Raw genomic sequence first — 21,454 nt, forward strand, 5'->3', positions numbered from 1 at the left:
TAAGGAGGACGATAATCCTATCCTAGTGCTGCAGTTCTGGATGAGTGGCGCCCATCTACCCTGCTGTCTTCATGCTTCCTTCTCACCATTCAGAACTGCCCCTTTGAATGTTGACTCCAAAATGCTTTGTATTATTTGACAGTAACTGGAACAAAGGAAACTAGAGATGCAGCTTTGTACCAGCTGTTGTCTTGCTGTCTGAAAAAGCTCCATTTCAACTACTATGAAGCCATGATTGGTTTCCTCAAAAAAATTGTAGTTTTGTGAGATATTTGCTGAGCATTTTTTAATTAGGATGACAAGTGTGTGTGTGGTGTATTGGATAGTGTGTTGGACCTGGACCAGGGATATCTGGGTTCAGATTTCTGCTCAGCCATAAAGCTTCCTGGATTACCTTAAGGAAAGTCACTCTCTTCAGCTTGTGAAAATAAAAATGGGTTGAAAGTGATGAACTTGGTTGAAAGTGAGTAAACAATTTGAAGCTGACTAATTATTACCTCAAAGTCATAGGAACTGATAATCAGAATTGTTAAATCAGATTTTGACAGGTATTCATTCTGTATGGGACATCCTTCAGTTTCTGATAGCTTTCTTGCAGCTGAGTGTGCCAATTAATTCTGTTTTCTTAGAAACATGGGATTGTATTTAAATAATTAACTTCCGATAAATGATACATCCAGAGCACCATCTACCCTTTTTGTCCCCTAAGAACAGCAAAGGTTGAATAAAAATAATGGCATCTATAATTCATTATTTTATAATGTGATTTCCCACAATGAGATGAATAATAAGGAGGAAATGAAAAAAGATATAAAGATGAGATATTGTTCTGGTTTTTCACTGGTTCCTCTTTTAGGTGTTCTCTGAAGAATTGTTTTATGCTTTTTGGAATAGGGAATGGAATCTCAATGTGTCTGATTCCCTAATACTATTAAGATCACACACATGCTGCCTACTAAAACAGTCAGTGGGGGACATATTTACTCTAGCATTTTCATTCATGTTATTCCAATAGTGTAGACTCTGAGGAACAACAATTCTTTAATCATTTTTAGCCTACTTTCCAGTAGGCTTATGAGATCACCTGGCATTCTGTGTGTCTGTGTGTGTGTACCCCTTTATCAGCTTCTCAAAGCCTGGACCAATATGCACCAAATCAGTTATAGTTGTAGGGATATGTAAGGACACCTCAGTGGCATAGTTTGTGATGATGTCATCCACCCCGATTCAAGATGACATGCGTAAACGTTTGAGGTGCAAGTGGGCTAACCAGTGGACTGTCTAACCAATTTGAACCAAATTAGATACCGTTGTAGTGAGTGACGCACAGGGAGATCTCAGTGGTGTAGTTTGTGATGATGTCATTCACCCTGATTCAAGATGGTGGGTGCATGAACGCAAGAGGTCTGCTTGTGGACACCTAACCGATTTGAACCAAATTAGGTAAAGCTGTAGTGAGGGACAGAAAGGGACTTTGTAATGATTTCATCCACCCTAATCCAAGATGGCAGATGCATGAACGTTTCAGGCACAAGAGGTCTAACTTATAGACACCTAATTAATTTGAATCAAATTTAGTCCAGTTGTAGGGATAATGAAAGGAAATTAGGCACATTAGTTCTTACTAGAACAACTTGTTTCCTACTGCAGGAAAGGCTGAGGACACTCTCTACTGGAAACCTTTAAAGCAAAAGGCACTAAGCCAGTCCAGATGATGCAACTGGGATTGGGGATGTGCACAAGTGCATCCTGCTCCCACTCTTAGCACATCATTCCTCCTTTCCTAATTGTGTGAAGGGGTTTATCTGAATCAGTTCCTGACACGTGATCTAAATACTACAAACCAATCCCACACTAAATTTGAAGGGAAACAGCATCACTTACTTTTGGGTAAAATTTGTTCAAGATTTGAGAGTTAATGTAAAATATAGGGGTGTTTCATCTTCAGAAGGCTTAATATGTGAAATAGAACTTGTTTCATAAGTATTTATTCACTTTCTTTGTCCACCCAAACATATACTTATTTCCTGGTGCTACTGCTGGCAGAAAGTCCACTGAAACATGGGAATTGTTAAAAATATGAACATAAGAACAGTCCTGCTGGATCAGGCCCAAGGCCCATCTAGTCCAGCATCCTGTTTCGCACAGTGGCCCACCAGATGCCACTGGAAGCCACAGGCAGGAGTTGAGAGGATGCCCTCTCTCAAAATGTTACTCGCCCACAACTGGTAGTCAGATGCATCCTGCCTTTGAGGTGGAGGTGGCCTGTAGATCTCAGACTAGTAGCCGATGATAGACCTCTCCTCCATGAAGTTATCCAAACCCCTCTTAAAGCCATCCAGGTTGTTGGCTGTCACCACATCTCGTGGCAGAGAATCCCACAAGTTGATTATGCGTTGTGTGAAATTATGCGTTGTATGCAGTTACACTTTCGCACATCTCCCCTTTATTTATTTGGGATAGCATAGGAAATGACCTTTGTGGATTGTGCTAGGAAGCATCAGAACATGCATTGATCATGGAGTGGGTTTGATGGATTTCTGAATGTATAGCACTCAGTGATTATTTTCAGCTTTGTAGCCAAGATGACTGATGATGAAAGGTTTAAAAAAGCTTTTTTAGGGGAAGGAGAAAATTATTATTTGTTGCTGTGTTTCTGAACTTGATTAAGCTGAAGTCAGTTTTCAGTTCATACAACATATCCACAAAGGGAAAGCGGAGGTAAGGGAGAGATGACATTATACAGTAGTGTATGTTTTATGCCAGTTTAACTGGCACAACGTTCTGCAGAGGATTCTGGGATGTGTCGTTTGGGGAGATTCTGGAGATACCTTCTAAAACATTTGTTAATGTGCACTAGAGTTTGTCAGGTTTCAGCCCCTCTATGTTTTAAACCTTTACAGGGCCACCACCAACAGATGGGCAGAACAGAACCTCTCGTACTGGGTCCCAAGGCAGGAGGGGGCCTAACGGGATTATGCCACCTGCCTCCTCCCCCCACTGCTGTGGCAAGTGCACCCTCAGATCCTCTACACCACTAAGCCCCTTCTTCAGTCCTTACATGTGTGGCGTGCATGGGCCCACAAGCCAGTCCTCACTAGTGTGGCTGCTTTGCTTGCACTTTCCCTTCAGCTGTGCCTCCACCTTCCTCCTGTGCTTTGAGTAACAGAAACAGCAGCAACACCCCTGCCATTTTCTCCACTGCAGCCACTTGGGCCACAGCCTGGTCATCACTTCCTTCCAGCATGGACTGTGAGAGTCGGCTGCCATCACTGCTGCCATTGCAGCCACTGCCAATGGAGTCCGAGGAGAGTGGACAGTGCCAGGGCTGAGGGCGTCACTATGTCAGGGCCGAGGTCCAAGTGGCTAAGGAGGAAATGGCGGCAGCAGCACTGGTGGTTGCTGCTGTTGCTGTTTTTTCTGCTCCTCCAAGTCCAGGACCAAGGCAGAGATGCAGCTGCAGAGAAGGAGCGAGCAGAGGAGCCATGCTAGCAAGGACTGGCTGGCAGGTCCATGCTACATGTGTGAGAAGGGGAGGGGCCTCTCGTTCTTCTGCCTCTTGGGAGAGGAATGGAGAAGGGTGTTGAGTGCACAGAGGGGGTGCTAAACAGCCAGATTGCTTTTTATATTTCCTCTGTGGCAGTCTGGCAAGGGTGCTCACAAATAATTGGTCATGCACATGTACAGAACTATATTTGTATATTATAATTTGTACCCAACCTTTCTGTACATAATATATTCAAGACAATTTTCTTGGCTTGGGGCCACAGTATTTAATAGGGAAAATGGAAAAAGTGATGGCAGCTTTAAATGATGTTGTGAAAATGATAAATATTGCCTATACTGTCCCTTGCTCTCCTGTTCCCTTGTAATTATTTATAATCTTTTAAAATTCAAGATAGCAAAGGTTACTATAATGTCTCATAGCCATTCCAGAATGGAACATTTGATAGAAGTGAAATGTTCATCATTTAAAAAACGTTTCTTGCTGCCTCTCTTAGGGCATGTGCACATCACAGACTTCAATATTGCCACAGTACTAAATAAGGAAATGCAAGTTACTACCATTGCTGGCACAAAGCCGTACATGGGTGAGTAGTCAAAAGTTAAATGCATGTTTGCTTATATGGTCATTATTTGTAGTGTCTGCCCTTATTTTAAGGGCTATGCTGTGAACATGTTAACTTTTGTTTTTGCCAAGTATGAAAACATATTTTGTGGGGACTAAGGCTTCAATCCAAAGGTACCTTTCTGCTAGCAGGAAGTCTCTTTCACTCACAGAAGGGCTTTTTTGGACTTTGCAGAAGAGTGTTGCATGAGAAAAAATGACCCCAAATTCAGAGGCATTCCTTCACTTCTGCAAGGCCTTAACTAAACATTGCACATGCTCTTTTCAAAAACTGGTTATAGCCCAATAGAGTTTATGTACTGCAGTGTGTATGTTCTTGGCTCTTTAAAAAAAATTAAAATCACCAGACACCATTACAATACATTTATAGAAACCATCATTAAAAAGAAGAACATGCCCAAACTTGTGGCACAAAACATTAGACACATAACACTCTACAACATCGAGGTTATTCTTAAGTGTATTCTTTGTTCTCCTGTCCCTCATATTCCTTTCCCCCCCTTTTTTCTACGCTCTTCCTCCAAGGAGCCCAGAGCGGCATACTACATACTTAGGTTTCTCCTCACAACCACCCTGTGAAGTAGGTTAGGCTGAGAGAGAAGTGACTGCCCCAGAGTCACTCAGCAAGTATCATGGCTGAATGGGGATTTGAACTCTGGTCTCCCCGGTCCTAGTCCAGCACTCTAACCACTACACCACGCTGGCTGTGATAGTTCTTGTGCCTGTTCCTCAGCATATCTTGTACTGAAATGCACACCCCTTCCATGATACCTTATGGTTGTACCCCACAAGAAATCTTCCACTAGTGCTTGTGCAAAAGTTCCTGGAATCTGCACTAAGTGGTTCTCCCGCCTTCCATTCATGTTCCTGTGGATACACGCCAACAGCTGTAATAGATATATAGATTATTGATGCATCCTCCTCAGATCGCTATCATCACCCTACCTCTCTTCAGTCTTCTTGGTACATATTCTTAGAAGAAAAAAAGTGCTGCAATTTTCTCCATAGTAAAACTTCAGGCAGTTCTGTTAGGGACAGTGATGATGCCCCCTTTGAGTAAAAGAATCATTCTGTACTTAAAGTACATACTGATTTGTTTACAAATTGTTTCTTGTTTTTGTGGCATCAGAGCTTTTGCTTAAAGGGCCATTATCTTCCTCTTCAGGAGACACTCTTTCTATGGACTGAGCAGTGGAGCTAGCATCTCTGCCCAAATGTTCGGCAAAAGTTATGCCATTGCTATTAAATAATACTAGCCGACCCCCACACAGAGCATCTGTGCACTCTTTGGGGCCGGCTACCTCTCCCCCCACCCCCGCCACCTGCCCCAATCTCCGGCCGGGCTCAGGCTGCCGGGCCGAGTGCCACCATGGCGGCTGAGGTGCTGCGGCTGTGGCCGGGCCCACCAGCCACCGTGGTTGGGACTGCCGCCACTGCCTCGCCTCTGTGGTCACCTGGCCAGCCAATTCTCCTGGGTGTGCCTCAGCCAATCAGGCGCCTCCGCCACCCAGCCAATCAGCTGGGTGCCAGAACGCACATTCCAAGGCACACCCAGGAGAATTAATATAATAGATTTTGGACAGTATGAATTACAACACTTTATTGTGTAATTGTGAGTGCATCTGTTCAGCAGATGCAAACATTGTATATGTGACTGAGAAAAATATGGACTACTTTCATATTTGTTTTTAATACTGATGAATTTGTGACCCATCTTCATCAAGCAGTTAGCCAACAAGTTCTGGAAATTTTGATGCATAACTGTAAAACCTTGTAAAGAGCCAGAGAAGAAGGAGAAGGTGAGCTTGATGAGTCACTTCCCCAGTGTTCAGCACATTTGTGCACTGACCTTCTGAACTGCCATGTATGCCTGTAGAACATAGCAAAAAGTCTCTAGGCTCCCATTTTCTTGATTGTAGTTTTGGTTACCATGGTGACAAAAAGGAGGAGGATTTGTTATCACCTTCATCGTCAGTTTTAGTTAGTGGAAAATGCATTGTTAGTCTAGTTTTGACCAAGACACCTTTAAATCAGTAATAGTGACAAGTTGGCACAGCACCATAGTGTCTAATTAAGGTGTTGGTAGCGCTGTAGTCCAGGTGACTGAATACAGGTCAGATTAAAAATGCTGACCCAAGCTCCCTTTTCCTCTTCATCATACCCACGGATGACATTCTGTTTCCCTCTCTGTAAAAGGGAAATAATAGAGATCTGCTTCAAAGAGATTACATGGGGATCAACACAAATTGATACTGTACAGTTTTGTAAAAGGTAGTAGTAATAAAGCACAGTGTACTTTACAGGTTGCATAAGCTTGCTTTCCCTCACCACTGAGTAATCACACACGCACACCCCTTACCTGCCCCACCTCAAGACAGGGGCACACATTTGTGAATAGAAGGGAAGCTTCCAAAACCAGTGAATATGGCTTCCGATTAGGCTTAACTTGTTTCTTTTGGTTGGTGACTAGCAATGTTCCTGGCACCAAGGTGTTCTGTGGCCACACCTCCCTGCATCCCCAGATACAGTGTTTGTCTTAGAATGGCAGCACTGAACCTGGTAACACATTCTCTTTATTATTTGGAATGCTGGCGTATCAGTGTCCAGATCACTGGGAGAATGTGTCCCTAAGTTCAGCATCGCCATCACCAGGCAAATATCCAGGAACACAGCGGGTGTGGTTCCAGAATGCGTCAGTGCTGAAGGTAGGGCTAGCCGGCATACTCCTGTTCATCCTCTACCTGGGTTCACTGTACCTGATTACAGAATGCCTGAAAAGAGCTTGTAGGATCACATCTCTCCACTCTCAACTTTACTAGTACCCTGTTATGTGATATATATTTTAGATGAGTTTTGAAATACATTAGTTTTGTGGGTCTCCCACTTTGAAATGGCCAAAACTGGGAATGGGCTTGTGGACCATATATGTATATTCCTGGGCATATCTGGTAGAGGAGCTTCACAGATCTGCGTTTACCTTCAGAGTATGATTTCCATCTTTGTAGTGAGGAAGGAATTATTTAAAAAATCAGAATAACTAGGAGTCTGGTTTAATCACGACTCCAGAGTTTTTCCTTGTAGCAGTAGTCACAGTTCGCTTGCATGAGCCATTGTGCTGTTTTACAACACACTGTAGGAACATGATCCGAACTCTTAATTCATAGCTTTCAGAGTTGTAACTTATGACTGGATCTAGTGAAAACTTTCAATGTCTTTTTGGTGCCAGGTGAAGACCTTTTTATTATTCCAAACCTTTTAAAACTTTGAAACTGATTTTAGTGTTGCTGTAATTTTAAGCTTTTACTGTCTCATTATTTTAACACTGATATGTATTGTGGGTTTTACTGTTTTAATTCATTTTTATATCTTGTCAGCTGTCCTGGGGGAAACAGTGCTGTTAAAAGAGCAGGATAGAAATCTCCCATATAAAATAAATAAATAATTCAGCTGGTGTCATAGGGTAAACATTAATTGAAAGAGGCAGAGAATGGGGACAAATCATTTATATTATTTCCCTTCCAACAATGCACAAGTGAAAATTGATAGGCCTGTGAATGATTGAAAAGATCAGATCAGATCAGATCTGATATGCTAGATGTCGGTATCAGGTCTTTTGACCCTTCTAAATATTGTTATTATCAGATTTCTGATCGGAAATGCAATAACTATCAGAAAAAATCCTCAAAGAAGTCTATGGAGAAGTTTTTTTTAAAAGAAAATGGGAGAAATGGCTGGGCAGAGAGCTCTGAAATTAGGCACACATGTAGTCCAGGATAGCAGGACTCTCTCTATTTAATTTCAATTAAGTCTGCCCATTCATTGAATTATTTTTTAAAGTAACCCAGAAATTGTACTTGCATCCAAGAAACAGCAAAAAGTGATGTCACATCTGAGAGTCACAGGGAAAGTGATATCACATTCAAGAATCTACCACTTGCTTTTTAAAGTGGTAAGTAAAAATTATATTTAAAATAGCCTAAATAAATAAAAGGGCAGGCAGATAGATGCAAAAAGATGGCTTCCCCACCCACTCAAGCCATTATTGGGAGGGAAATGCAGACTTAATTTTGCATTTCTGCTGCCATTTTATGCTCTGATAGTATAATATTTCCAATATTTGGCCTGATATCCCCAATACTGGTCTGGATAATTCTGATCCAATATAATGCAGACTTAATTTTGCATTTCTGCTGCCATTTTATGCTCTGATAGTATAATATTTCCAATATTGGGCCTGATATCCCCAATACTGGTCTGGATAATTCTGATCCAATATAAGCTTCCCTATATTGGATTGGAATTATTTCTGATAGCTCTGATATTGGGACATTTGTGATACTGGAAATTGATATTGTGCCAGCATAACAATTTAGATTGAATTTGTAATTATGCAGTTGTAATAATGCACTGGTAATTATGTACTTTTAATAGCCTTGGTCACTGCCTGAGCTTATGCCTCACTGAAGCACAACCCCACAAACTATAAATTAGTGAAGGCTTCTCTCGCCCTTCCTTATACAGTGGTCCCTCTACTTACGAAATTAATCCGTTCCGAATGCACATTTGTAAGTCGAAAAATTCGTAAGTCGAAAAGCGGTTTCCCATAGGAATGCATTGGGAACGGATTAATGCGTTCCGGAGCCTAGAAAAAAGACCCAGACCCCCCAGTAAGGCTTGCAAACTGCACAGGAACATTTCTTTTCAAGAATAAACAGGCAGTAAACAGGCAGGCAAGTCAAGGAAACCGCATGTAAAATTTGTAAGTCGAGGAAACCCCATCTAAAAATTTGTAAGTCGAGGAAACCGCATCTAAAACCAGATCTAAAACTGCCGTTTGTAACTCGAAAAATACTTATGTCGAGTAGTTTGTAAGTCGAGGGACCACTGTATTTTATTTATGTGTTCTGCAAGAACTTGTCTTCCACTGGCTTCTCTACAAGAAGCCTCCTACCCACTATTGTGTGTTAGATAAAAACAAGGTTGGAGGCCAGGGAGCCTGATCATCAGTCCGGCCCCAGCTGCGTAGGATGATTCCCCCACCTACCTCATTCAGAAGCCGGGGAATCTGGGTAGGATACACTCATCCTATCCAGCTGGGACATGACTGATGATCAAACTCCCCTCCTCCAACCTTCTTTTTATCTAACACTCAATCGAACATCGGGAGCATGCCCAGCTCCCAAATTAAGGTAGGAGGCTTCTCCTACCCTATTACAACAATAAGATAGATACAGATAAAATAAAAGTAATAAAATTAACTAAACTTTTTAAAAAGTCAGATTAAAAACCACAATTATTAGGTTCAAATTAAAACTGAAATTTATAAAAACCTAAAGAACCTACCAGATATAACAAAATAATAATGGAGCATTAGAAAGCCTCCTTTAAAAAGGTGGGTTTTACTAATTTTATTTTATTTACATTTTATATCCCGCTCTTCCTCCAAGGAGCCCTAATGATTGTAGTGCCATATTCATTCAAATTTGGATAATCTGGATAATTGATTATGGGAGTATGGAAGGGAAGAAGTACCTTGATACTCCATGCAAGTGTGCTTATGTGCATGTACACCAATGTTAAGGTGCATACCCTCCTGCGCACACGTGCACAAACACACACAGATATAAATTCTAGATATCAGTAGGAAGGGCTGAAATATGACAAACTCTAGTGCATGTATATGTGCACACTAACAAAAATTTTAGATGGCATCCCCAGCATCTCCCCAAAAGCAAAATAAATGCAATGGCTTGGTTCAGACATAGCTATCCTGGTCCAATGACCCATGGTTTGTTCAACTGGAAACAAGCCAAGTGCCCAAGCACTCCCTCTTCTCCTTGTGTGTCTGGCTAAATCAAAGGTTTCCTGTATTGTTAAACCACAGTTTTCAGTGATGTCTATACTGGAAAACAGTAGTTTGTACACTCCCAACCAGTGTTCCCTCTAATGGGGAACTCCAGATGTTGTTGACTACAACTCCCATAATCCCCAAGTAAAAGCCATGCAACTGGGGATTCTGGGAGCTGTAGTCAACAACATCTGAGAATCCCTATTAGAGGGTACACTGCTCCCAACAAACCAGGATATTGGCCCACATCTTCCACAGCACCACAGAGATGAAAGAAGAGCAGCGCACTTGCAGATGAACTCGATAATGGCTATATTGAAGGTGTCTTCTGTAGCCCAGCATATGGGGTGGGGGAAAGTTATTTTTACTTCTCCCCCCTCCCTCCAAAAATCCTTTCTGCTTGCAGAAATATGTCCCTGAGGGTCCCTCAGTACTGCAGAACATGTGAGCCACAATTCTGGTTTTCAACCAAAATATTTTCAAGGTGGCTTACAAAAGGAACAGGAAAACAGTCCCATATCCCAAAGGGCATTGCAATCTAAAGAGAAACACAGTCTGAAAAGAAACATAAGGGACTTACTGTGAGGCACACTCTGCTGGACTGAACAGGAGTAGTTGCTCTTCCCTTTCTGAATATGAGAACCACTGCAGCAAAAGGTGCCTCTTTGCCATGTTAGCAGCATTCATCCTCATTTATTAAACCACAGTTTCCCAGTTCAGAGGTCACGGGAAACAGTGGTTTAATAAACCAGAAAGCTATTTATTTATTTTTATTGTTCAGTTTTTATGCTGGCTTTCATAAGGCATGCTAAGGCAGTTTACAAAAATTAAAATACAATACAATTCCATAACAATCACATTTACTATAAAACCTTGAAATCAGTTAAATAGAAAAAAAATCATTTTTAAAACCCCCATAAAAAAGATAAACAGAAGCAGGGAAGCTGAGAAATTTAGTCAGGCATGTGAAGGAAAGAAGGAAGTGGGAGGGAGAAGGAGGAAACATCCAGGCAGGGTTATTGTGTCCAGCCAGTGATTTACAAGGAACAGGTAGCATCCTAGTAAACAAGGAAGCTGTATATGCTTGTGCTATAGAATAAGAGCAATGTAGCAGCAGTAGTAGTTTGCATCAGGTAAAGCAAATTCAGTAAACTTGTTCTAAGAGTCTTCTCTGAAGGAAATCACAAATTTCTCTGTTTTTCAGCACCTGAGATGTTCAGTTCTACAAAACCTATTGGCTATTCCTATGCTGTTGACTGGTGGTCATTAGGCATTACAGCCTATGAACTTCTTAGAGGCCGGGTACTGTACAGTTCATTTACCTAAATTGTTTATCTATCTATTCAACCGCCTATCATTTCCAGGTGTCCAGAAACCATCTGTTCAGATCCGTATGCGTTTTTAAAACAAGCTCATCAAAATTATAGAGAGAATCAAAAGCAGATTTTCTAACTGATAAAAGTTCAATCCTAATACGGAAGTTGTCATAAGATTTATCCATTCAAAAATTGCAAGTAACAAAATCTATCTATACTTAAAAAGACATTTTACAATTGCAGAGCAGTCCTGTGGTTTGAGGAAGAAATGGACCACTGTGTGTGAATTACTAATCCAACACATTTCATGTTCTGGCATGCCTTGTTGGTGGATTGCAACCTATTTGCTAAGTTTTCTGCATGTTGGCAAGACTTCAGAAGTTTGGTCAAAGAAGTAGGCAAAATGGAAAGTTTCTTCTAATGGAAACACCCAGAAGGGTGGGTTTTGTTTTGTTCTTCTTTATGAACAATGTGTTTTCACATTAAAAGCATGCTACTCTAGAATATTTGAGTTGCTTTTGTGATGATGTGTTGTGCAAGTTCACCCATTGACTGTAACAGCAAGCCATGTGCAGAGATGTGGGAGAAACACATGCACAGTTGGAGATGTTTTGATGTTTTACTGGAGATGGAGATGTTTTACTGCAGCCAGTCACTAGGAACAACCTGCAGACTGTTTTTAAATTGCTTGCCTGATCAGCTGCAGTGAAAATTTTCAAAACATGATTGTACATAAAACCAATTCCTTGTTTGTACACCTATCTGGGACAGCATCTCCCCCACCCTGGTCTTTTTTTGTTTTAACTATATGGTAGTGGTTGTTGTTGTTTTTAATAGTGTAAATAATGGTATGGGGCAGTCTGCCGGACAAAAGGAATTTACTCCATTTATTATTATCATCCTATATAATAAAACACTAGGGTGCCTGCGGCCGTGTCTCCGGCGGGTGTTCTGCGCGTGCGCGGCGCCTGCGTGCGCAGAACACGGCGAAAGGGAAGTGGAGTGGGCGGCGGCCGCCATGTTGGGCGCGTCGGGGAGGCGCCCTTCCCGTGGCCGCAGCTGGGCGACTGGGCCCGATGGGGGCAGCGGCGGCGGGGGGGGGCGACTGGGCCCGGGGGCGGGGGGACTCGGCCCGATGGCGGTGGGGCAACTGGGCCCGATGGTGGCGGCGGGGGGTGACTGGGCCCGATGGTGGCAGCGGCCGTGGTGGGGTGCTGGGCCCAATGGCGGCGGCGGGGTGCTGGGCCTGCAGGCGGCAGCGGCCGCGGCGGGGGGACTGGGCCCGCTGGCGGTGGCGGCCACACTCGGCCCTGCTGGCCATGCGGTGATGGTGGGGCGGGGGCAGCCCAGCATTCTTCTAGCGCCCGTTAATGTAACGGGCCTAATGTGACTAGTTTTAAAATAATCCCTTTACTTTTTCAATTTCAAATTAAGGATACTTTAGTAGATCTTTCCTCCCCCACTCCAGATAGTTAATCTGAAACCCAAACTACCCAAAATGTTATGCCATTTAATTCAGTTTTCAAAAACAAATTGAAAACATTCCCCCACCATAAGCAATTGTGACATCATATGTGTTACTAACTGCTGCTTTATGCACAGAGGGATAAGTGTCATTCTAACCTCTAGCATAATAGTGCTCACATACTTGGGTGTTATAAATAAATGAATGCTGACTGCCTGTGGATTTGGACTCATCAGAAACAGATGATATTTTATATTCCAACACATACAAGGTTTCTGGAAATAACCAACAGTGGCTTAGATCCGGATTAATGAAGCTGATGCAGAACTGAGAACTGTTCGTACCCACTTTGGATCTTTTTCCACTAAAACTGCACCTTAGCATGCAGTGGGAAGGATGAATTTCGAGGTTACTACCTTCCCCTCAGATCACCCTGCAACTGGTAGAAATATATCCCTGAGGGTCACACAGCCTTCAAGGACATACTTCCATGTGTTGCATAACACTTCCATGAGAAGAAGCAGTGAGGGGGATGAATGTTCCCTTTCGCAACACATGGAACATAACACATGGAGTTAAGTTCCTGAGGGCTGTGTGACCCTCAGGGACATATTTCTATCAGTTACAGGGTAGTCTGAGGGAAAGGTATGAACCCCAAAATTTACCCTCCCTGCTGCACACTGAGCAACACAAAACTAGTTCCAGTCCTCCGAAGTGGGTGTGCAGTTCACATTACATGCCTGCTTTGATAGTCCTGATCTGAACCAGTGCATTCTCATGTTAAAATGTTATGCAAAATTACAAATAAAGATTGAGATGCATTTCCTTTGGGATCCCTGGACTTCATACATGCAGGTGTCTTCTACTGAACAGAATGGTGCCTGCGACGTGCCGGTGACCAACACACGTCAGCTTTTATAAAAATGATGGCTGAAATGATGCAGTATCTCCTGCCTCTGCATAATTATTTTAAACCGTTTCCAGGCAGCAACACACTTTCCATTGCAAACAGTGGACAGCATGTTGCTGCCCATTCCTTCCACTGTTTGCAAGGCAGTTTAAAGTTGTTTAAACAGTCCTTCCACAGCAGCCCTGTTGCAACACCATCGGGGCAGCCTTTGAAGTTGCAGAGCAGCCCTGACAAATCCTGAATGTTGATGGGAGACTGTACATCATGTCAGCCAATCCCATTAATATTCTAAATGTTAAGCGCCCAGAGATGAAAGTTTGGGGCAGTGTACTAGATAGATAGATAGATAGATGAATTGCTTGCACAAGTGATTGTGCAAAAGTTCATTTGCTTTCATGGAATTGCCTTTTCATATGCATACATTCTTTTACAAGCCTGTCTCTCCCCAAAGTCAGTGCTCCCTGGAGGGCTCTTTGGTTCAGCTGCTTGCTTTTCACTGCCTTTCTTGCTGTACAAATGTATTATAGCCTCTTGCTAGCTGAAGTGAAAAAAAAAGTGAAAATGAAATACCTTAAGACTTCTGTTGCAGCGTCAAATAAATATGAGATACCTGGAAGATATCATGGAGGCCCAAAACTTTCGCATAACGTGAAACTAAAATATTCATAGCTTGTCACTGTGCAGGGATTATGAGGTATTCTGCAGTCTTCATTATATTAAAAAGACCCTGTAATGTTGAGAACTGTCTTGGGAACTGAGGTGGTTCATAATTCTGAGATGTTAATATCTCCAAGCCTTCCTTGAATCTCTTCCTGGTTGCCTTCTGACTTTAGCAGTCAGTGGCCAACCTTTTTGACAGGTGGCCAATAAGTCAGTTCCAAAGTATGAGAGGGCTGCACCCTGCAGTACCTATGTAACCTCTCACGTTTAGAGTTACTTTGTGCCTCTTATCTCCAAAGCAAGTAGCAGAGCAGCCCTGGAGAGGCAGGCGTGGAAGTGCAGCATGGACACCATGTGTATCCAGTACTACAATCCTTGGTACTGCTCCTGTCCCGGAGTTGCCCAAATCACATGTGCCACTTGTGGCATTGATGTCTTCGGTTGGCCACTCATGATCTTACAGATTGTTGGGAAATAGTCTCCCTAGTTGAACTTGCTCTTCCAGGGCCTCCTGCGACAGCTAGTGTAGCGAGCTGTGCTGTTGTAATGCTGCATATCGTTTGAGTTTCTCATGCTGACCTTGTTCGGGAGTTTTATCAAACAACATTTAAAATAGAAATAAAATAGATCCTCCTTCTTCTGGATCTCTCACTTTTGCGAAGTTGTACTCTTTGTCCTAGTTTGTACTCTTAATAAATATAGTTCCCACTGCAGAAATGAACAGGAAATACCCTGCTTAAATATTTCAGGGAATATGGAAAGGATATCTAAACAAACAAATAAAAAAAAACCCTACAGCAGTAAATTCATTTCCTATGAACTCAGGTTATGGAATGGAAATACCAGCTGGATGACAGTGCAAACCCTTGATCTCTCCCTTCTCTTACATTTGATTTTTAAATGTCGCTTTCTTGTTGTAGTTGTTCCTCTCTTCTGCTCTGATACCTCAGTTGAGTTAGACTCCCCAGTGACAGTCATTTAGTGGCACAACAGAGAACAGGAGGGCCTGAAGGACTGGAATGTCTGTTTAGGAGGACGCTTTTTAAGTGTGTGTGTGCATGTGAGTGAGAAAGAGAGAGGGGTGGGGGAGATTTTTTTTTTCTTCAGTTGCTGGTTAAGGGATTTGTTTCAACATCATTTCTCTGCTTTTGTTTTGTTCACAGAGGCCATATCATATCCGCTCCAGTACTGCGACAACTGAAATTGCCCATGTGTTTAAGACAGCCACAGTAATGTACCCTGCTGCTTGGTCAAAGGACATGGAGTCATTAATCAAAAAGGTGAGGGCATCTTGAGGACAGGTTAACTCCAAGGAAGAGAGAGCTGTTTGCTTTAGAACATTGTACTTGCGCACGTTGCAATTGCGTGTGACCTTGTCTGACGTGCGCACGCCCAGTGTGCGCACATGCACGCCTGGTATTTCCGGCCGAAGAGGGGAAGGGGCGACAGGGAGGTACACTGCCACCCCGAAGGATTCTACAGGACTCCCATGTTGGCGGGGGGAGGAGTAAGTGCACCCTTCCCTGACCTTAAAGTCCTCCCTCCCTCCCACTGCCAAACGTTTGAACCAGCCAGTGTTTGAACCTGTTTGGAGGCCTGTGAAACGGCCTCCAAAAAGGTTTGTGCTCATCCCTACTGCTAACCACTGAAGGCTAATATAAATTTAAAACAAAGACCTCTTACATTACATAATAACCCAGAATGAAGTGGAAGGGGCATCAGTGGTGCTGCTGACACATGGTGCTACACTGGAAGTGGCAAGGCCTTCAGTGGCAGCAATGTAACAGCAAAGGGGTACAGGGAAGGTACAGAGCAGTGAACGTTTCCTAAAAGTGGAGCAGAGCTCAGTGATATAGTCCGTGTTTTTACACATGCGGACCCATCTTCCGTACACAGAATCTCCAGTTAAAAGTCTCCAGGAACAGAATTGAGTCAGATGTCTGTCTCTGGTCCATTTCACATGCATGGAATCTGTTCCATGTGTCAAGCTGTGCTCTGTGGTTTTCTATGTTGAGGTGATTATTTTTGGAATGCTATCAAAACCCTCCCCGTTGAATGGTGAATTGCAATGGAATGGTGAACCAATTTGTGATGGCAAAACCATATTGTGAACCAGTGCGCACAAGACTGTGTTTAAAGCAGGCACCCCACTGCTGCTTCTGTTTGTGGCTCTGACCTCACCTGCTGGAGAAGCACGTTCGTGCCCAGAATTTGGTGTATTCTGAATAGAGCATTTCAATACTCTTGAAACACCTGAATTTGAAACTGTCCAGGAGAGACAGTAATATTGCAACAGTTGCATAGATTTCCTGTATATTTCTATATGTCATGTTTAATTTTTCATCCTGTGCCATGACATTTTGCAGACTTCACAGGCCCTTTTGTTCCTTCTTGAATTAATAATGCAATGTCACCATTATTTAAATTTTCACTCCCCCCACCATTGCACCTGCTTTAGCGGCTGTATGTATTATAGATGAGACCAACTGGGATGTCAAGTTTTGTCCTGGCTCTTTTGTCTCCAGTGAATTTCATAAGTAAGGGTTCATTGCATTTGATCAGACATAGAACGTTTCCACATGCAAAGTAAAAATGCATATCTGAGTCTCTCAGTGGCTGGTTGTGTGATGTGTAGATTTTGTTAAGGAAGGATAGAACAGGGAGAGAATAGAAATCAAATGTACAAATCAGATGCAAGCAAGGTAGATTCTACTTTTCCATCTAATGACAGGCATTCTACTTTTCCATCTCTGATAGGCATTTTTCATATGTTAGGATTAAATGGCTTTAAACAAAAATTCTGCCTATAGGTAGATTTAGTGGGGGGAACATAGGAAGCTGCCTTATACTGAACCAGACTTACTTACTTACTTATTTATTAATTACACTTATATAGCCCATCTCACTCAGTATTGTCTACACAGACTGGCAACCTTTTCTAAGGTTGCAGGCAGAAGTCTCTCTCAGCCTTATCTTGAAGATGCCAGGGAGGGAACTTGTAACCTTCCGCATTCAAGCATGCAGATACTCTTCCCAGAGCGGCCCCATCCCCTTGGGGGAATATCTTACAGTGCTCGCACATGAAGTCTCCCTTTCAAATGCAAACCAGAGTGGATCCTGCTTAGCAAAGGGGACCATTCATGCTTGCTACCACAAGACCAGATCTCCTCCCATCTAAGCCTCACACATGAAAAGTGTCCATAGAGACTCACAGATGTAAGTATATTTTAGAACTTCAGTAAATGTATGTTTTCAGTTTAATGCATGTATGCAGATACTACAAGTACAATCCATGTATGGGATTTGCATCTGCAACCACATAGTGATGATCATCCAGGCCTCATTGAACTGGCTGGATACCAATGGATTTGGGCATCCCTATCTGATCTGGAGCCACTGTTACATGTGACTGGCTGCATGCAACTGCAACTGGATTGGAGCCCAGACGTAGTACTAAGCAGAAATAAATATTGTTTGATTGATGTTAGTCACCCTGACATCAGTATCATTCACATCTCTACATGACTTTGGTATCTTAAATTAATGCTACTTTCATTGTTCTTAAACCCCTAAACAATAACATATTCCCTCTTCAGATGCTTTAAAAACAGGATGGCAAACTTGTATACCCAGATCTAGAAGTCCTGCTGCCTGGCATGTCACTCACTTCCCCTCACATGCTGCTCACGGTTATGGTGTTTGTTGAAGATACAAACGCTGTAAGCATGATGGCGGACATTTCTGTGATCAGCAGCATGGGGTACTCCATGCTTATCGTGTTACTCTCATCAGGTGTACACCATAAATGTGAGTAGCTTGTAAGGGGGAGTGAGTGGCCCACTGTGGACAGAACGTTTGGACCTGCTTTGGACAGCATATACAAGTATGCCATCCCGTTTTTAAAATACCTGAAGAGGGCTATAGTGTTTCAGATATCTTAAGTATTATCCAGATTATTATTTCTGCAAACAGAAGACGTTCTGCTCATACAAAGGGCAGGGTAATGTTAGCCAACCCCTCCTTCCCCCGAAGCATCCTGTGCCCCTAAAAATACATCCCTGAGGATTGAGGGATCTACAGGAACAGATTGGAAGCGAGGGTTTTGGTGGTGGTGGTGGTGGTGGTGGTGGTAGGAGGCAATAGAAGGAAGAGGGGGACAGCAGAAAGAACCTTTTTGTCTTTGCTCAATCAGAACTTCTGTTCATGGAAGAGTTGGTCTGGCTGGTACCCATTATATTCAATTTGAGGAAGTAATTTTACGATCTTTGTCATCTTTGGCACCACAGCTTTCTCAGTGTCAAACAAGAGAAGAGATTCCAGTTACAATCATCTATCACATTTTGCATGAAGCATCTCCAGTATATTATTAGAGACAGTCAGGCACCTCTGCTGTTTTTATTGTGTCCAGTGATGAGCATGGTATCTTAAGGTATCTTCATTAGATACCTTAAACAACAAGAACACTGAATCCATTTCCACATAACGTGCATTGCAATCTACACAAAGATTTGACTTCACTCACGATTACTGTAAAAACTGGATAGTTTGCACGTTTGGAAAAACAATCAATTTGTATCCATTGTTTACATTTTGAGATATGTTGCTGGTTCATATGTAATGTTTGAATAAAAATATTTGAAACCATATGATTGATGGATGCCAGTGGAATCTAAATTCCCAAATAAGCCACAATAAAATTGATTCCAAATTGAATTTTATTTGAATTATGTGGATAGTTATGCAGTCATAAAAATAAACTATGTCTACAAAATACGTTTGTAAGGAAGGAAAGAATCTTGACACAACATGACACTGCATAATCTGTTCAAACACAGCAGGCAGGCACCTGTAAGATGTCTGTATAACTTACTAAAAAGAAAGAACTGAGTAAATTACTGTTAAAGGAGAAAAAACGTTCCCATTTTCAGCCAAGTAAGCATCCCATAGGAGTCGTTAGCAATGAGGTGAACCTGGTTCTGAAGCTAGTCATGTGGATAGCGTGATGCCTAGGAGTAAAAGAAAAGGCTGAAGGTTCTGTGGTGGTAGTGATTTCTGACCAGCCAAAGAAAATTGCCTGGCTTGGGAGACAAAATCTAGTGGGCTTTTCTTTTACTTGCATTGGTTTGTAAGGCCAATTGTTTTGGGAGAGTGGGAGGCAGAGGTATTTTTCATTGTCAAATCTGATCCCTAAAGTTTGCTGAAACTGTCTTACTTCTAAAGCTGATTTTTCTCTTTAAAAGTTTTCAATGCAATTGTCTTTGACGTCTTTTTCTACCCGTGTTTTATATGTCAATTTCTCTTCACTGAAAACAATAAAACAATTTAAATCCTGCAAAAGCGTCATAAAACCAGATAGCAAAAAAGATTAAGATTAACACGGCAATGGATCTCAACTGCAGCAGAAACGCACGGCCAAATATCCAGCCCCTCTAAATGACCATACCAAACAGAAGAGGCTGGCAAACCCTTTTTGTGTAGTGAGTTTTACAACAGTGCCATCACAGAAAAATGCTCTAACTGCCTTTGGATTAAGGTCCCCATAGGTCTTCTCAGCATATAATGAGGCTGATGTGGGAGTAGGAGTCCCTTGAAATATACCATCCTTTCCCCCCACTTAGATGTATCATATGCAGCTCTCCACATATTTATCAGGACTGCAGAAATCATGATAAATTAATTTGAGGTTCCAAAGTGTGCGCAATATCTACAGCAGTTTTCGTGCACAAAGTGCTTTATAGTCTCTCTATCACTTGTTCTCACAACAACCCCATCAAGAAAGTCGCTCATTCTCATTTCACAAGTGGGGATTGAAGTATAGGGAATGGCTGGTTGCCCAAGACCACCATGTGAGTAGGATTGTGCCCAGATCAGCTCAGGCAGCCGGCGGCCATGTACGTGCTGAGCTGACACTATGCGCCATGATAGCTGACACGCGGTTGCAGTCTTTTGTAAAGCAAGCGCCCCGCCCGGAAAAGTGGGGTGGCAGAGGTGTAGGTAAGGATCTGCTTTCCTGCTTTTTAAAGGAACCAATCCCTGCCCTGCTGAACAGTTTGAATGCAAGCGCTTGAACTTCCCTAAGGAGGCACCGAACTAGTTCGGGCACATCCTTACATGTGAGTCTGTGGATGCGGAGAGATTTGCTATAATTTCTGATACTGCCTTGTTATTATCTAAAAGGACCTAAAATACATAATAGCCAGATGGTCTTCCAGGAGACAAACCATCAATGGGTCAATTAGCCATTGCCTGAGATCTAAGTAAAAAATGCAGAACAGCAATTCTCGACTTAATGTTTCAACTTCATTTGAACCACAAGGGCATAATCTGTCAGAGTAAGAAATCCTCCAGAATCTCCATTCTAGCAAGGCTGAAGGTAGCACATTGAAACAAGCAAAAGTATCCTATATTTGGGGATAGTTAGATTCCACAAGCTTAGGGAGCTGACCAAAGTGTAAGGTTGAGCAGATTGTTTAAACTGCCAAAAGATATGCTGAGATACATGGTGTAGCCTATGAGAGGAGCAGCAATGGGGGGAAACCTAGAATATTGATTTTAAAGACAGTAAATACCTTTTGCTTTTTCTTGTTTTATTGTGATTTTTTATTGTTATTTATTTATTGTTTCTCTTTGTAAACCGCTCTGAGCTGTTTTTGGAAGGGCGGTGTAGAAATCGAAATAATAATAATAATAATTTGTCATATTCACAAGTTGGTTTAATTCCTATTTCTAGTTACTGGAGATAAATACAGAAGAACGGTTTTCTCAACTGAGTGATATCCAAGACTTTGCTTATCTGGCTGATATCAACTGGGATGCAGTTCTGCAAAAGAGAGTACTGCCTGGATTTCTTCCTACTGTAAGAATTTTGTTTTTAAATTTCAGAAGTTATAGATAATGATGAACAACTTCTATCATGTTTTTAAGTATAAAAATTACTGAATGGTTTTCAGGGTACATTGGTGGGGATTCCATAACCCAGGTAGAAGGAAACGTTTTGGAGAACTTAAAAGTTTAGAATACGAGTGGTGCTGGTGAACAGTTGAAAAGTCAGGGAATCTCTAATGTAAATGACTTTGTGAGTATTTTTGCCTTGGTGGTTGCCTTGTTAGAAGATGGCCCTTAGGAG

At 42.2% G+C, this 21,454-nt stretch overlaps 1 protein-coding gene across 9 annotated transcripts in view; it reads left to right on the plus strand.

The window, feature by feature from the left end:
- Nucleotides 1-21,454, plus strand: part of STK32A (serine/threonine kinase 32A) — a 144,888-nt gene that overhangs the window by 98,330 nt on the left and 25,104 nt on the right. For all 9 annotated transcript variants that reach the window (XM_053289118.1, XM_053289124.1, XM_053289122.1 and 6 more), the window contains 4 exons: nucleotides 4,002-4,091; nucleotides 11,182-11,279; nucleotides 15,492-15,608; nucleotides 21,059-21,184. In XM_053289118.1, the coding sequence (XP_053145093.1) occupies nucleotides 4,002-4,091; nucleotides 11,182-11,279; nucleotides 15,492-15,608; nucleotides 21,059-21,184 (431 nt within the window). The remainder of the gene's footprint in view (nucleotides 1-4,001; nucleotides 4,092-11,181; nucleotides 11,280-15,491; nucleotides 15,609-21,058; nucleotides 21,185-21,454) is intronic.

This window comes from Hemicordylus capensis, chromosome 2 (assembly GCF_027244095.1).
Source record: "Hemicordylus capensis ecotype Gifberg chromosome 2, rHemCap1.1.pri, whole genome shotgun sequence".
Taxonomy (NCBI): domain Eukaryota; kingdom Metazoa; phylum Chordata; class Lepidosauria; order Squamata; family Cordylidae; genus Hemicordylus; species Hemicordylus capensis.